General features: G+C 34.2%; 3 protein-coding genes and 1 pseudogene across 3 annotated transcripts; 3 read left to right on the forward strand and 1 right to left on the reverse strand.

Annotated features, from left to right (window-relative positions):
• Positions 1-393: 393 nt before the first annotated feature.
• LOC107635779 (DExH-box ATP-dependent RNA helicase DExH3) lies at positions 394-7,625 on the forward strand (the record flags this gene model as incomplete). The annotated part of the gene is given in 15 exon segments (XM_088484268.1): positions 394-507; positions 684-788; positions 791-931; positions 1,464-1,559; positions 2,098-2,286; positions 2,384-2,543; positions 2,622-2,752; positions 2,964-3,137; positions 3,222-3,494; positions 3,974-4,168; positions 4,586-4,821; positions 5,129-5,277; positions 5,636-5,944; positions 6,260-6,370; positions 6,535-7,625. Coding segments are annotated over 12 exon segments (1,923 nt in total), but the record flags the coding sequence as incomplete, so codon positions are not given.
• Positions 5,257-6,800, forward strand: LOC107635784 (DExH-box ATP-dependent RNA helicase DExH3-like). Its single transcript, XM_088484269.1, has 4 exons — positions 5,257-5,277; positions 5,636-5,944; positions 6,260-6,374; positions 6,535-6,800. The coding sequence occupies exons 1-4, from the start codon at positions 5,257-5,259 to the stop codon at positions 6,798-6,800; spliced, it is 711 nt and encodes a 236-aa protein (XP_088340395.1).
• A 320-nt stretch (positions 7,626-7,945) lies between the features above and the next one.
• On the reverse strand, positions 7,946-9,159 carry LOC148566485 (alpha-1,3-arabinosyltransferase XAT3 pseudogene; annotated as a pseudogene).
• Positions 9,160-9,279: 120 nt separating this feature from the next.
• Positions 9,280-11,474, forward strand: LOC148566486 (protein DETOXIFICATION 16-like). The gene is made up of 7 exons (XM_088483553.1): positions 9,280-9,555; positions 9,802-10,346; positions 10,440-10,526; positions 10,624-10,680; positions 10,785-11,142; positions 11,212-11,298; positions 11,388-11,474. Exons 1-7 carry the CDS (start codon positions 9,304-9,306, stop codon positions 11,472-11,474), a joined length of 1,473 nt encoding a protein of 490 aa, XP_088339679.1. The 5' UTR covers positions 9,280-9,303.
• Positions 11,475-16,418: the final 4,944 nt, after the last annotated feature.

The following is a 16,418-nucleotide window of genomic DNA, read 5'->3' on the forward strand; positions in this document are numbered from 1 at the left end:
AGTGATAATTTTGAGAAAATAAGAGTGCACTTGAGAACAACATGTTAGCAGTTTTCAATACATAATCAGTTACTTAAAAAAAAAAAGAGAAAATATATTTATATCCTTGATGGTTCATTTTAAATCAGTGTGCAACTAAATTTTAAATTTTTTTATCATAGGTGACAAATTTTCAATAAATCATGTTTGGGTCTAATTTATTAAGCCTTAAAATAACATAAGAATTAAGAGACAAAAGAATAATTATTAAAAAAATAAGATAAGCAAGAGGGAAGGATACTCTTAAGAAATTTATATCATTTACAGGTCAAAATTAGCAAGTATAAAATAGTGGCTACCATATCAACCTTAATGTTATCATTATTTATAGGTTTTCTCAATTCTGTTTGTTAAATTCTGAACAAAATTACCCTGGGCAGCCGACAATATGCAAGAGTTGTTGTCTTTAGTAAAGCACCTCTGCCAAATTACCGCCCTGATTTGGATGATAAGCGTCCACAAAGAGAGGTATCACATTGCATTGATGTTTTCTGTTCATTTCCTTTTGTTTCTGCACTAAGAGTTATTAACAAACACCAGCCTTATTAATTGTTTGAACACTTTAAAAATTGTGATGTTTGGTAAATCCTTTATCCTCTTGCATGTTCATGCTCTGATTGACTGATTTTTCTGTGCTCTTGCAGGTAATCTTACCTTTTGGTGTTCATAGAGAAGTAGATACTCATCTCCGCGCCCATCTTTCACAAAAGCCTACAAAAAGGCTAGGTTTTTTTTTTATGATTCTTTGCATAGATCAAGTGATTCTGGAAGTATTCGCACCAATGACGGGATTTATGAGAAGCCAGTGCCTAGGATCCATAATTCTGTTGTCAAGGAGAAAATCCTTCAGCGGAGAAGTTTGGAACTGCGTATTAAGCAAGAAGATTGGCAGGTTTATTAACCCTATCTAAATTGCATCTTATTTTCCATTATATTCTTAGTTGGCATTTAAAGAGTGTTGTGCATTCTTTTTTGAATATCAACCAGTATTTAATTTGTGGTTTTTGGGTTCCGGCAATAAAAACATTTTTATTGCTGGTTCAATTCAAGTCTCATTCGTATTGTGAGTGGAACTTTATGAAATCTAGGTACAATTAACGACCTTATTGGTCTAGCCCTGATCGTTATTGTAATAGTTATATCTGTTATGTTTGAATACACTTTTAATGAGTAATAGTTCGTATATTAACAAATTTAAAAAGTTGTTTGTTTCATTGTAGTTCTTTTGACTGGAGTGTCATGAGCAATAGTTGAATATTCTAGATGTTTGTGAGTTTTGATTCATGTTATGTGGTTTCTGAGCTTGTTGACTTATAATTTGAGATGTTTGTTGATCTTCTCTATCTGTGAAAATTTGTGTGTATAAATGTCCTTGTACAAATTTAGCTTTTAGAAATTTATAACAGATGCTGGTTTATCCGTAGGGGTCTCCTGAAGGGCAAAGGATGCTCGAATTTCGTAGAAGTCTTCCTGCATTCAAAGAGAAAGATGCATTTTTGAAAGTCATTTCAGATAATCAGGTGAAAAGGGAAAAATGTGTCCCATGTGTTATGTAATGCTGTCACTGTCATATTACAATTCTTTCTGAGATTCATGCTTTGTTAGCACTGGAACCACAGTTACAAATTTAGTTAAGGGATGTGAAGTGAGTAATGACTTGTAAGAATGCAGCTATCCGTGATCGATTGTATGACTGTGACACGTTTGGAGAGGCATAGACACTGGAACATACATTTCTGGACAACATACATAATAGAGACTAATTTAGTTGTATAAGGTGCTATCAATCAGATCATGAATGGATGATATTCAATCTGATCAGCAAAATTTACCACAATAAAATACTCTGAATAATGTTTTTTTTTTAAATGTTATAGAGGTTAGTTATCAAATTGGCACAAGTTATAATTTCTTAGCAAGCTATAATTCAGAATTCGTGACATATGTTGCAAATTTTTTTTCTTATGTAGGACCATTTATTGCTGAGACTATGAATCCTGATATGCTTTTATTGAATGATAGTTTATATTAATTGGTGTTATTAATGAAAATTTGCAGGTCATTGTTGTCTCAGGTGAAACTGGTTGTGGTAAGACCACACAACTTCCCCAGTACATACTAGAATCTGAGACTGAAGCTGGACGTGGTGCTGGATGTAACATAATTTGTACTCAGCCTAGAAGAATATCTGCTATGTCTGTTTCTGAAAGAGTTGCAGCAGAACGTGGGGAGAAATTGGGAGAATCTGTTAGTTTGTGAAACTTTTGGGCTTTCTGGTTCTTGAAGTATCTGTTATACTTATGACTACTTATTAGCTTATATTATCTAATTTGTCCTTCTGAAGGTTGGCTACAAAGTTCGGTTGGAGGGTATGAAAGGAAGGGATACTCCTCTTCTTTTTTGTACCACAGGTGTATTATTGAGGAGACTACTAGTGGATAGGACTTTAAATGGTGTAACTCATGTTGTTGTTGATGAAATTCATGAACGTGGAATGAATGAAGGTAGTCATATATAACGTGTATTCCAGTGTTGTTGATTGCGATACAAGTTTACTTACCACTGGTTTTCACTTTTGTCAGATTTTTTTTTGATTGTCCTGAAGGAGCTTCTTCCTCGCCGTCCTGATTTGAGATTAATTTTGATGAGTGCAACCTTAAATGCTGAGCTTTTCTCTTCCTACTTTGATGGTGCTCCAACTATGCACATTCCTGTAAGCTCTAGACACAAACAGCTTATACCATATTCACTTTCTCTAAAAAATTTCTTTTATAAAATAAAGACAGCTCTTTTTTCAGTCAGGTCTCAGTAGTAGTTGCTTGTTAAATATTTCACGAAGTGTCATGCATAGATTTCTCATTTTGCTTATAGTTGTCTTTAAAAATACCCTTCTCCTTTTGATCTTATGGCCTGTGAAATTATAGGGTTTTACATATCCAGTCCGAGCAAGTTTTCTGGAGGATATTCTGGAAGTGACTGGATATCGGTTGAATCGTTATAATCAAATTGATGACTATGGTCAAGAAAAAACATGGAAAATGCAGAAACAAGCTTTAGCTTTCCGGAAAAGAAAGAGCCAAATTGCTTCTGCTGTTGAGGTGCGTAACTTGCCGTAACATTGTTGCTTTTATAGCTATTCTTTTTGGGTCTAATTCTGTTCATTTCTCTATGAGTTTGTATAGGATGCGCTAGAAGTTGCAGACTTCCACAGATATAGTCTACGCACTCGGGAGTCATTGTCCTGCTGGTGCCCTGACTCACTTGGTTTTAACCTTATTGAACATGTGCTTTCTCACATTGTCAAGAATGAAAGGCCAGGTGCTGTTTTGGTTTTTATGACTGGGTGGGATGACATAAACTCCTTGAAGGATAAGCTCCAAACTCATCCTTTGTTAGGAGATCCCAGCCGTGTCTTGCTTCTTGCATGTCATGGATCCATGGCCAGCACTGAGCAGGTAATGTTCATAGTAATAGGCTGGAAAGAAGCCAGCAAAAACAGTTGCCACATTCTAGTTTGCGATTTAATTCAAGATATCAAAGTGCTATATAGTTCCCCTCTTAAGCTTATTGAGGGTAAATATGGTATTAAAAATGGGTTTTTTTTACTGGCTTCGGGGAACAATTTTTTTTTTCAAGATTATTTGATTGTAGAAGGGGAGATATTTTAAAATGCAACTTGGAATCAAGAGTCTTGTAGAGCATGAATTTAATCTCATCCATTTACTGCTGCAGTTGCGTATCTAAGGGACTTACTTTGTTACGCTTGCATTTATTTTGCTGCGGAAGATGGGGGAGTGTTGGATTTCTTGTCATATTGAAGCGATTAACTGAATAACATCTGTGTCTCACCTTATATTTCTAGTCATATTTACGCATAGCAATGTATTTTCTTATAAATTTTGTTTGCTTTCCTGTTTTTTCTTTTCTTCTGCAGAGGTTGATATTTGAAAACCCTGAAGGTGGGGTGAGGAAAATTGTTCTGGCAACTAACATGGCTGAGACTAGTATTACCATCGATGATGTTGTCTTTGTGGTTGATTGTGGTAAAGCTAAAGAGACATCATATGATGCACTAAACAACACTCCTTGTTTACTTCCATCTTGGATATCAAAAGCTGCTGCCCGGCAGGTATTTTTTTTTTATTGTTTATTTAATTTTGTGGATATTGATTATTTACCCCTTTGAGGTTGAACATTGTCAAATTAAACTGGTTAAGGATGACCTAGAAAAATTGAGAACAATGTTAGAAAAACCGTTGATCCGTAGTTTTTTCCTGAAATTTTGGTTTTTCATCAGGTAATGGGATCAGGATCAGCTGTATTTTCTTTACAACAAAAATCTAATAATTTTAGATTGTAAATAATGTGTCAATTGGAACAGATGGAATTGTTGCTGTCACATGCACAGACATTCTTGTATAGTTTAGCTAGTATACAGATGTATATAGATTCACAATGTTTGATACTTTCCAAACTACTACTTATTATGAAGTATATGGATTTGATTATTTTGGTTTCTTAAAAGGTTTCAATTTCTTTTCTTTAGAGGAGAGGAAGGGCTGGTCGTGTTCAACCTGGTGAATGCTACCATCTATATCCCAGATGTGTTTATGATGCTTTTGCTGATTATCAATTGCCAGAACTTTTGAGAACACCTTTGCAGTCCTTATGTTTGCAAATCAAAAGTTTACAACTTGGAAGCATATCTGAATTCTTAGCTAGAGCTCTCCAGCCACCAGAGCCGCTATCGGTAAAATTTCATTGTGCATATTTTTGGAACTTGTGCTGAAATACGATGGTTGTTAATTAACTTCGTTACCAGTGACTTGTATACACTAAATTTTAATACATGTTCAACTTATATAAGTTTTATTTTATTTAATTAATTGTATTATCAATTCATTTGATTCTGCAGGTTCAAAATGCTGTTTAGTATCTGAAGAACCAGGTAGAAGAACTAGTACTTTATTGTTTCTTGCTCTCAACTTCCCTTCCCATTTATTCTTCCAACAAAGTTTCTCCTGTCATGGGTTTATCCAAGCTCTTCTTCCAACTGCTGATATTGTCATATTGATTTGTTACTTTCCAGGGCGCTAGTTGTCAATTCTTCCTGTGGAGCCCAAACTCAGCAAAATGCTCATTCTGGGCGCTATCTTCAACTGTTTGGATCCCATAATGACTGTTGTTGCTGGTCTTAGTGTAAGGGATCCATTTCTGATGCCGGCTGACAAGAAGGATGTAAGTCACCATGACTATCGTTTTCCCTTGACATTGGATGTAAATCTTGCTAGAAAAATAGTGGATTTATCATTTTTTATGTTATCATGTGATGACATCACTTGTTTTTTGGAATATTAATATTGGAACTAAAGTTTAACAATATCATCTGATTAAGTATGTTGGACCTATCAAGTATCAAGCATGCTCTCTGGTAGAGCATATTAATGTTGAGAAAAATGGCTTCTATTGATTCCTTTTTAGCGCTCAAATATTATCACTAATTTATCAAGTAGGATTAAAATAATCAATATGCTATGTGTGAGGCAGAAAAGGCTTAACTTTGTATTTAGTTGTTTTATATGCATGTTTCATACAGCTTGCAGAGTCTGCTAAGGCCCAGTTTTCTGCTCGTGACTATAGTGATCATCTTGCACTTGTCCGAGCTTATGAGGGTTGGAAAGAGGCTGAAGCTCAGCAAGCTGGCTACGAGTACTGTTGGCAAAATTTTCTTTCTTCTCAAACACTTAGGGCCATTGACTCCCTTCGAAAGCAATTCTGTTACTTGCTTAAAGATATTGGGTTGGTTGATCACAATTCTGAGACCTACAGTAGATGGAGTCATGAGGAGCATCTTGTCCGAGCAGTCATCTGTGCGGGTTTGTTTCCTGGAGTATCATCTGTTGTGGTAATCTCTTGTTTATGCTAATTCTACTTCCGTTTCCAATTTTCACTCTTCTTTTTCCCCCTCTTTTCATGTGTGTCAGTGTTTACTTTGGTACATCCATATGCGTCAGTGTATGTATTGTACTGCTCCAACATCTGCAGAATCCATTTTCTAATTCTACTAATGGTATTTTCATTAAAAAAACATGCCTGAGTGACACACACATACACAAGCAGGAGGCGTATGTGCTTCCTTACAATTGTGCTCCCTTTAGTTTGTACTCAGTTTTCCTGTTGATATGGGCAATTTGTGGTGAGCATATGATTCTTTTGACAGGATGGTCACCTAAAAATGTTGGGAGGTTATTTGGAATTTTTCATGAAACCTGAATTAGCTAACACTTACTTGCGGTTGAAGGGGGAGCTGGAGGAACTGATACAGAAAAAAGTATGTTCAATCCATTTGATCATAGTTTTTATTTTATTCCCGTACATCTCAAATTCTTCCAGCCATTATTCATTTGTGTAAAGACTTATTCTTCATTCAATTTTCAGTCTCTCCAAGTCCATGACATACTTATAATTTACTTTATGCTTTGCATGTTTTGCCAGCTTCTGAATCGCATGACGAGCTTCTTTCAGCTGTTAGATTGGTGATATCTGAGGACCACTGTGATGGCAGATTCATATTTGGTCGCCGGGCCACACCTGCACCCAAAGTAAAAGAGGCAACAAACTCCAAAAGTAGTGCTGGAGTAGAGGCTGAGAATTTTAAAAACCAGCTTCAGACATTACTTAACAGGGCTGGACATGAAGTGCCAACTTACAAAACAAGGCAACTGAAGAACAACCAATTCCGTTCCACCATCAATTTTTAATGGCTTGGATTTTGTTGGCCAGCCTTGCAGCAACAAGAAACAATCAGAAAAATCTGCTGCCGCTGAGGCTCTTCTATGGCTGAAAGGTGATATGCATTCTTCACACGATGTTGCCAGCCATATGTCTGTGCTTTTGAAAAAGAGCAACAAGAAAGATAAGAAAACTTCATCAAAACGTGCTAAATGGAGCTGACTCGAATCTACAAGATCTCTATCTTGGATAGATCATTTTTACGTGGTTTTTCACCGAGGAAGAACATGTTCATTTTCAAGGCACTGGTTTCATCTTTCCAGTCACAATTTCGACAGTAAGTGTATGGAGCTACTAATGGTGAGGGAACTAGAATCTAAATGTTACAAATCTGAGCCCTTGTGCCCTTTTTTAAGATCTGGGAGTCCTTGTTCTTGTAAAGGGTGATTCCATCCAGAATCTACCGAGTTTCAAAGCAAAACGGAAAACAGCTCTAGATTGGGAGGCTGAGCAGTTACCGTTCAGACTAAGGACACTAATCTATGCTGATCATGCATTCTTCCAATTCATTGTTTTTGATGTGGAAGTTGGAAGGCATATGTATCCACTATTCTTTAAAGTATATTGTAGCTGCTTAGGAAACAGGTTTACATTAATCAAGTTAGCCGATCATCCATTTGAATGAAATGTAGTATATGTATTAAGGGACTTGGTACACCTACAAACGATCTTTTACTTATAATTCCTTTCGTCTTTATATTGAAAGTAGCAGTGAAGTGAGAAATGTAAAGGGAAAATGCAATTCTTATACCATATTATTAATATAATGACTAATGAGGTGGCATTGGTGTTTACTTTTGGATGAAGAACAAATAAAGAAAAAGGTAATCTCAGAGAGTATTATTATACATTAATTATTTTTAAACCATTCCATAAATAAAGAAAAATAGATTAATAAGCAATTAGTCTATAGTTTCTTAAACCAAAGCTTAGTATCATCGCAGAAGCAGACTAACATTACGTTGAACTAATATGAATTTTTAATCGTATATTATGAGCACTAATGTTAAAATAATTACGTCATTATGTCCACATTTTAGTTCAAAGCTGGTGTTGCTATCCTTGTGGTGCACAAAATAAATGTGTAAATAAATGTGCACAAACCTATTGAGATCTAGCATTGTTCCAAATACAGAGACTTGAATCTTTCCCATCCAAGTTTCCCAATAGATGGGGGGTGCTTTATGATCATGTGATCTTGTGGATATTGCTGAATAAGAGTGCTTTCTTCCACACTTATCTTGTAATCCAAGTACTTTAGTCCCATATCCTTTGAGGGCAATTCAAAGTCATATTTAGCAAGCCATTCGAAACCAAACTACTTGTATCAAAACTGCATTCTCAGGAAGGAAAACAATGTTAGTGAGGCCAGCTCCATGAACTCCCAATAGCACATCACAAGAATTCACCACATTTGCAAAGCTTGACATGCTTCCACCAGCTTCCATTACGATCGCCTCGAATCCCATGCTTCTAGCCATCTTTGCTATTTCAGCTGTGTTAGTGAATGATCTTGTTCTTCTTCTTGAAAGAATCAAAAGCCTTGGCTGCTGCTTCTTATTCTTATTATTCTCATCTTCACCCTCCTCTCTCAATTAGATTGCATTAACTCTCTTCACTGAACAAGAGTCTCTCAGAAAACTCCTGAAGTCTTTCATGGAATAGGAGTACTTTTGAGGGTCAATGCTTAGTTCTTTTGGATACCTTTTGAGACCAACATTCACACCTGTGAAGCAGTGAACTTGGTCAACTTTGTCAATGTTCAAGACCTCATAATTGGACAGCTTACTGAGAATTGCTTGGTACTTAGAAATCCACCAAGGACGCATTTCGGACACAACAAATTTAACTTGTCCATTGAATTGTCTAGAAGTCAGAAACAGTGGGATGATGATGTCTGTGAATTCATGGAAGTGTTTGCCAATATAGCCTGAAGTAGAGAATATCACAGCTGGAATGCTGTGATGTTGTGTGCACTATGGGAATTTCATGCCATCTTTCACTGCCTTTATTGACCATTCTCTTACACACTTACACACCTCGTTGCTTCTGCATCGTCCTTTCGCGCATAAGGCCTTATGGTCCATGAGGAGTTTTCTGTCAAGATTGTTGTTTCAGGTCTCACAATGTAAACAGAGGGAGGATTTTCTGCGGTTCAATTGCAAGAATGATTAGCAGAGTAACCCGGACCGATTTAGCTTCCGATTTACCAATTTTACGGTAGAACCGGCCAGACCGATCCAGATTTGATAACCATGCGTAAAAGTTGTTTCTCACCTTCCCTTTATTCATGCGTGAAAGTTGCTTCCCACCTTCCCTATAACTCATGCGTGTAACATGATTCTACCATCTCTTCTTTCTTTTTATTTTCTCTCTTCAACAATAAAACCCAAAACGAAAGGATATCTTTTTTAATTTCCCATAAATTTCTCACAAACTTCTTGTCTCTAAATCTAGTGTAAAAATTAATCCATGGAGGGAGAACAGGATAATAATACCGGTATCTCTGGTGAACCTCGCGTGTCCCATGAAAACAAGTTAAGAACAATACTTAAAGAAATAAAAAAACAACTATATTTGGCAGCACCTTTAATTATGGTGCATTTTCTTAATTTTGCCATCGAACTTATTTCAATAATGTTCGTTGGTCATGTAAGCGTGTTGACTCTCTCCGGCGTTTCCATGGCCATTTCCTTTACTTCTGTCACTGGCATTGGTTTAGTGGTTAGTTCTTTTTACTTTCATCTCTTAATACTCTTTTTACGATTTCAACAATCGAATTTTTCTCTTCTTTTTTCGTTTATAATTTGGATTTGATAAAGAATTTGTTAAAAAATATTTAACACCAATCAGATCTGGTTACACCCCTCCATGGCATGAAAACTAGAAGCAAATTAATTCATTGCCAACTGTTCCTATTAAATCAACTAACTTTGTGTTCAACTCCTTGTTGGTTTCATATAATGACAGATGGGAATTGCAAGTACGTTGGAAACTTTGTGTGGCCAATCATATGGAGCCGGACAGCATCAGATGTTAGGCATACACACTCAAAGAGCCATGCTTGTTCTTACCATTCTTTGCGTACCCATCTCTATTGTTTGGGCAAATACAAAATCCATTTTGATTTTATTTGGCCAGGATCACGAAATCTCCACAGAAGCAGGAAGATATGCTAAGTTAATCATTCCATACCTTTTTGCTTCTAGTGTTCTTCAGTGTCAGACTAGATTTCTACAGACACAGAACATTGGAGTTCCAATGATGCTCAGCTCTGGAGTAGCTACTACACTGCATGCTGCTTTGTGTTGGGCGTTAGTGTTCAAAGCTGGCTTAGGGAGTACTGGAGCTGCCTTATCAAATTGTATATCGTATTGGGTGAATGTGTTGATACTTGCCTTATACATAAAATTTTCTTCAAGATGTTCAGAAACTTGGACTGGATTTTCATTAGAGGCATTCCATAACATTCCTTCTTTTTTGAAACTTGCTATTCTTTCTTCTATTATGGTTTGGTAAGTTTCTACTAACTGTTGCTTTCCCCACCGTTACATTGTTCGAGATCCTCTACTAATGAGCTTTTGTTTGGTTCTCATTGTGCTGAACAGCTTGGAAATGTGGTCGTTTGAATTGATGGTTCTCCTAGGTGGTCGTCTTCCAAATCCAAAGTTGCAAACATCAGTGCTTTCTATTTGGTTAGTTCTCACAATTCTTAGCTACCAGCACTTTACATGTTATAGTGGATATTATTATTTGCACCGATCTAATAATAATTATTGTTGGAAATTTCAGTGTGAATACAGCATCAACTATTTGGATGATCCCGTTGGGATTAAGTGGAGCTATAAGGTAATTTAATTACTACTGTATGCTTATGAACATTTAGAATTTTGTGACAAATGTCGAAATCAAGTAAACGGTTGCAATTGCATAATTGTTTGTTTGTGTTGCAGCACTCGTGTATCAAACGAACTTGGGGCTGGTAATCCTTGGCCTGCACGTTTGGCAGTACGTGTAGTGTTAGTAGCAACCATTATTGAGGGTATCCTAGTTGCAACACTGATGATACTGTTACGCAATGTTTGGGGCCATGTTTATAGTAATGACGTACAAGTGGTTAGACACGTGGGACTTATGCTGCCAATTCTTGCAGCATCCAATTTCTTGGACGGACTGCAGGGTGTTCTTTCAGGAATTGTTAGAGGATGTAAAAAGCAGAGAATGGGTGCTTTTATTAACTTAGGTTCATATTACGTAGTTGGAGTTCCGTCCGCTATTGTATTGGCTTTCGTTTTGCATCTTGAAACAAAGGTATGTAAAATACCAAATTGAAATCTATTATTATTTGCGGAGTGTCTTAATTATTTAGGTACTGTGCAGGGACTCTGGTTTGGAATCATATGTGCCTTTGTTGTTCAAGTACTTAGTCTGATGATCATAACTCTTCGTATTGATTGGGAGAAAGAGGTGTCTACATTTTTTTTTCTTTTTGCTTTTTCTTTGAACTTTTAATTTTGCTTATTAGTTACTGATACGATTAAATTTGTTTTTTTTAGGCAAACATAACTGCGGGAAGAGTTAATAATTCAAGACAGACAAGTACTGAAAGAGTTAATAATTTAGTGACATCTAATGTATCATAGCTGAATCAAAACTTAACTTAATTGATTCAATTTAAATAGAGTTATTTTAGGATATATATGTAAGATAATTTATTTTAGAATATTTATATAATATTAATTTTTATTTGATTTGCTTATATGATTTATCCTTTAATTTTTGATCATATAAAATATTAAAATTTAAAAATATAAAAAAAACTTAAAATAATTGTAATTATTTTAAGTTTTAAAATTTAAAATTAATTTTTATAATCTTCATCTTATTGATAGCTATGCTATAGAAAGTTTAGTACCGTTTTTTTTTAATAACAATCTTTTCAGCAACTTTTATATTATTAGGTATTTTCTATGGTGGTCAAAATTTATTGGTGGCCAAGGTGGCTAATGTTGTTAGACCAATAAGGAATAGACATTTGATGGGGATAATATTTGTTAACTCTGGTTATAACATTCTTAATGAGTGGCAATTGAGTAAAGTCCGTTAGGAATACACGTAACGTAAGCATATGGAGAGGGTTTCTTACTTAGGATCTCATCTTTCCAGTTTACTTTCAGGGACGAAGTCGTTTTTTTTTTTAAATAAATAAAAAAATAGGTATAAACCGCATTCGATCATTTCAATTTGGGATTTTTTATTTAAATAAATAAAATAATATAATATTTATATATATAGATATGTTTATAAGAATAATATTTTTTATTATTTATTTTGTTTGCGTAAAAAATGTGATATTTATTAATATATTTTAACCTATAAATTATAAAAATCTTTACATGTATTTCGTTTACTCACGATTATGCTTTCTATCAATTTAATTTTTTTTTCATTCTAATTATTCGGCTAAAATTATTATAATATGAATTAGATGGGTTTATATTATTCTAACATTTTTTAATTTAATTTTTTCGTGTACATAGGAATAAAAAAGAAAGAACAACGAAAAAACATGACACGTGGAGTAATTCACATTGAATAATTTACCTTTAATAGTTATTAATATAGATTACAAAACATTGAGTAGTTATTGATTACGCGAATAAATTCACATTTTTTAAATTTGAATGAGTTATTATTTAAATTCAAAAATTTAGATTTTATCTCGTTTATATTTTATCATTGATTAACATTTTGGAATACTATTTAAATACATGTATTAAAATTTGGGCGAGATATTTAAAATATTTTGAAATGTAAAATTTAAAATTGGATTAAATTTAAAAATAAAAATTAAATCAATATAATTTAAATAATAATAAATTATAAATTTAGCTAATATGTGTTTTTATGACATAAGTTAAGATTATTATTAGTATAATTTTTTAAATATTCTATTTTAATTGAAGCACATCAATTGTATTGAAAATCAAACTTAATTTAAATCAGTAAATTACACAACACAATTTTTGTTATCAGTCAATTATAGAACAAAGAATAAGTTCCATTTTAATTTTAGTATATAAAAAATATTTTTCAGTTGAAGTCCTTCGTTAAGAACTACAGTTCTTTGTTTGCAAACAAGCATTTGCTCACCGTCAAGTAGTCTCATTGGACATTTTGAAATGGTTCTTTTTTTACACAATTTTTTTAAGATACCTATCATGTGGTTAGAAGCATCACTATTGATGATCCACAAATCTCAATCTTTAGATTAAGCTGATTTTTATACTTTCCATAGTTACTAGTTAAACATGCCATGTTAAGATTCTTTTCTTTTTGATTGTTCACATGATTTCCACTTCCTCCAGTACATGCCACATTAGCATGCATTTGAGCCCCTCGGTTGCGTATTCTTTATCTTTCTGATCCTCTGCCAGCGCCTCTTCCTTCTTGCCTTGGTCGATTACTCCACCATTCTGAGTAACCCACTATTTGAAAAGACTTTTTCACATCATACTCATTTTTGTCGCACTTGAAACACGTCACAGCCTTTTCTCTATGTTCACCTCTCCCTCTAGCCTTGTTGCCGACATGCGCTGCAAGTCCTACAACAAGTCTCGTTTCTTCCGCCAACTTGGTGATTGTCTTCACCCTTTTCTCTTAAATTAACATTGCGTACACGCGATTAAGCGACGGTAAGAGATTGGTTGCAAGGATACTCGACCTCACAGTGGCATAGCTGACATCATCAAGGCCCATGAGGAGTTAGTTGACATTTTCTTCTTCCCTCTACTTCTCAAGTTGAGAGCCACGGCCAATTAAACACTTGCACCCACCACAGGTGCATTTGGAAATCTGATCACAGTTTGCAAGTTCATCCCAAAGTATTTTCAGCTTCTCATAGTTTGCAGCTATGGACGCACTTTCTTGCTTACACTTTGTCAAATCTGCTTTCAACTGCTGTATTTGAGGTCCATTCACAGCAGAGAAGCGTTCTTTGATGTCCTCCCACAACATTTTCGCATTCTCCGCATAGGCTACGATGGTCCGCAAGCTTAGTTCGATCGTATTCAAAATCCACAAAACAATCAAAGATTGGACCATCCACCAATCTTCAAGTTCAGGTGCATCTTTTTCTGGTTCTGTGTGAGTCCTGTCAATAAATCCCTACTTTTTTCGAGTTCAAAAAGAAATCTTCACAGACCTCGCCCATTCATCATGATTTTTTCCACGCAATTACACCTGCGTGATTATGTTTTCTGGGTTATCACTCGCGTTGAGATCGTACGGCGAATGAGTTTTCTTCTCACCTCTTCCTGAGGAGTGTAGTTTGTCTCCTAAATAATATTATAATACCTAAAATTGAAGTTGTCTAACTCATGAGGGTGACACTTAAAATTTATAGCCTCCTAATGTATAGGGGTGAACGCGGATCGGATTGGATATCAGATATATCCGCAAAACACAAAAATACTTTTAAAAGCTTATTTTTATTAAAAAATATCAATAAAATTCATTTTTTCTATTCTTTTAAATATGTTTACTCTTAAAATAATATAAACATACTTTTCTTAAATAATAAATTAAAATAATATAACATATATGATAATTATTCGTTGAAATAAAACATAAAATGAATATTTAGTTATTTATTTCTTTATTTTTGTGGATACACGGATATACGGATAGCAACACAAAATCTGCGATTCGATCTGATTAGTGTGCGGATCCGATCCATATCTGTAATTTTTTAGATCGGATTCGGATAAATACTGCGAATATACAGATCGAATCCGATCTATGAACACCCCTACTAATGTATGATGCCATGTTAGTAGCATCTTTCATAGTCCCACTGTCCCAGTAAGATACATTTTCGAAATATTATTTTTCAGCTGCTATGATAAAAAGTAGCATATAAATTGATTCAAATTTTTTTTATCATTGATATTAGAATGGGATCAGACCGGCCAATACTTCATAAATTTTAGATCGATAAACTGGTAGTAAAAACTGACAAATTTAAAATGAACAGCTTATAAAAATTATGCGGCGTTGAAGTGCAAAAAGAAACTTCTACTACACCAATAATTTAGCAGTAGAAATTTTGGAATTAATTTTAAAATATTTTTGGCAAATGAGAAACTTAAATTTTTTTTGCTATTAGACTAAGTTTACCTTTGCATATATATATATGTTAATTATATATATATATATATATAATCTAAAATTTTTTATATTTATTTAATTTTATATTTATATTTATTTCTTTTAAATTAATAAAATTTTTTATTATATACAATTATTCAAATAAATATTAAATTTTATTAAATATCTATAAATTAAAAAAATACAAAAATACTTTCATTGGTCATAATATATTTTTTTTATTCATCATAGTTATATGATATTTATTAATATCTCTTTAAAAAAATAATTAAAAAATATAATACAAAATAATTAATAAATTATTAAAATATAAAAATAATAATTAATTTAATAAAAATATAATTAAAAATATTTATTATTAGAAAAATAAAATTTAATATAATTATTTTATTTATAACTTAATCTAAGGTTCTGAAAATCGGTTCGGACTGACTGGTTGAATCGTAAACTGCTAGAAAAAGTGGTTCGAAACAAAAGGTAAAACCGCAAATTTCAAAAACCATTATCAAATCGGTGAACCGATCGGTCGAACCAAACCGTGACCCGACCAATTTTTTGGAAAGGCAACCAAACATCGCCGTTTCACTCACCAGCAATTCCTAACTCTTACTCCATTGCGCAAGCCAAGCTCTAATCGAGCTCCTCTCAGTCTCTCACACACACTCAGTCCAGGGAAGGCTCCTCAGTTCGTCCAGCCACCGTCTCATGCCACCATTGTCGTCATTCCTTTGAACAGTCACCGCCTTGCGCTCTCTCACTTCTCCTCCATCGCGCAGCAACCATCGCAACCTCCGAATCTACTGTCTGCTCCACCAGTCTTGCATGCTCTGTCTCCCTCGATGTCTCTATCGGTGTCTCTGTCTCCCTTGGTCACTCGGTGCTCTGTCTCTGTCTCTCGGTGTCTCTGTCCCCCTCCGCAACCACTGTCTCTTGCATGCTCTCTAGGTAATTTTTTTATTAACTATAAATTTATGATTGAACTCTGATATAGTGAAACTCTGTGAACTCTGAATTTATGATTTACTGATATAGTGAAGCTCTGTGAACTCTGATTCAAGTCATTCAACTGTGAACTGATTTGGTGATATAGTGATTGAATAATTGTTCTTTTGTGAACTATAAAGTGTGAACTGATATAGTGATATAGTGATTGAATAATTGTTTGCCTGTTTCAACTGAAGTTAATAGTTACTGATTCAGAAGTGTGAACTTTGTATTGTTATTGGATTGGATTGTATTATTATTAGATTGGATTGTTATTGTTATTGCTTGTTTCAATTGAATAATTGGATTAGATTGTGACTAATGCTACTATCCTATGTAATGAAATAGTAGTTATTGTTGTGACTAAAAAAATTATTTTTCATCATATATATTGCATTGAAATCACTAAATAGACACTCTCACAAAAACCATTA

The sequence above is a fragment of the Arachis ipaensis genome, chromosome B4 (assembly GCF_059453495.1).
Source record: "Arachis ipaensis isolate K30076 ecotype BB chromosome B4, ASM5945349v1, whole genome shotgun sequence".
Taxonomy (NCBI): Eukaryota; Viridiplantae; Streptophyta; class Magnoliopsida; order Fabales; family Fabaceae; genus Arachis; species Arachis ipaensis.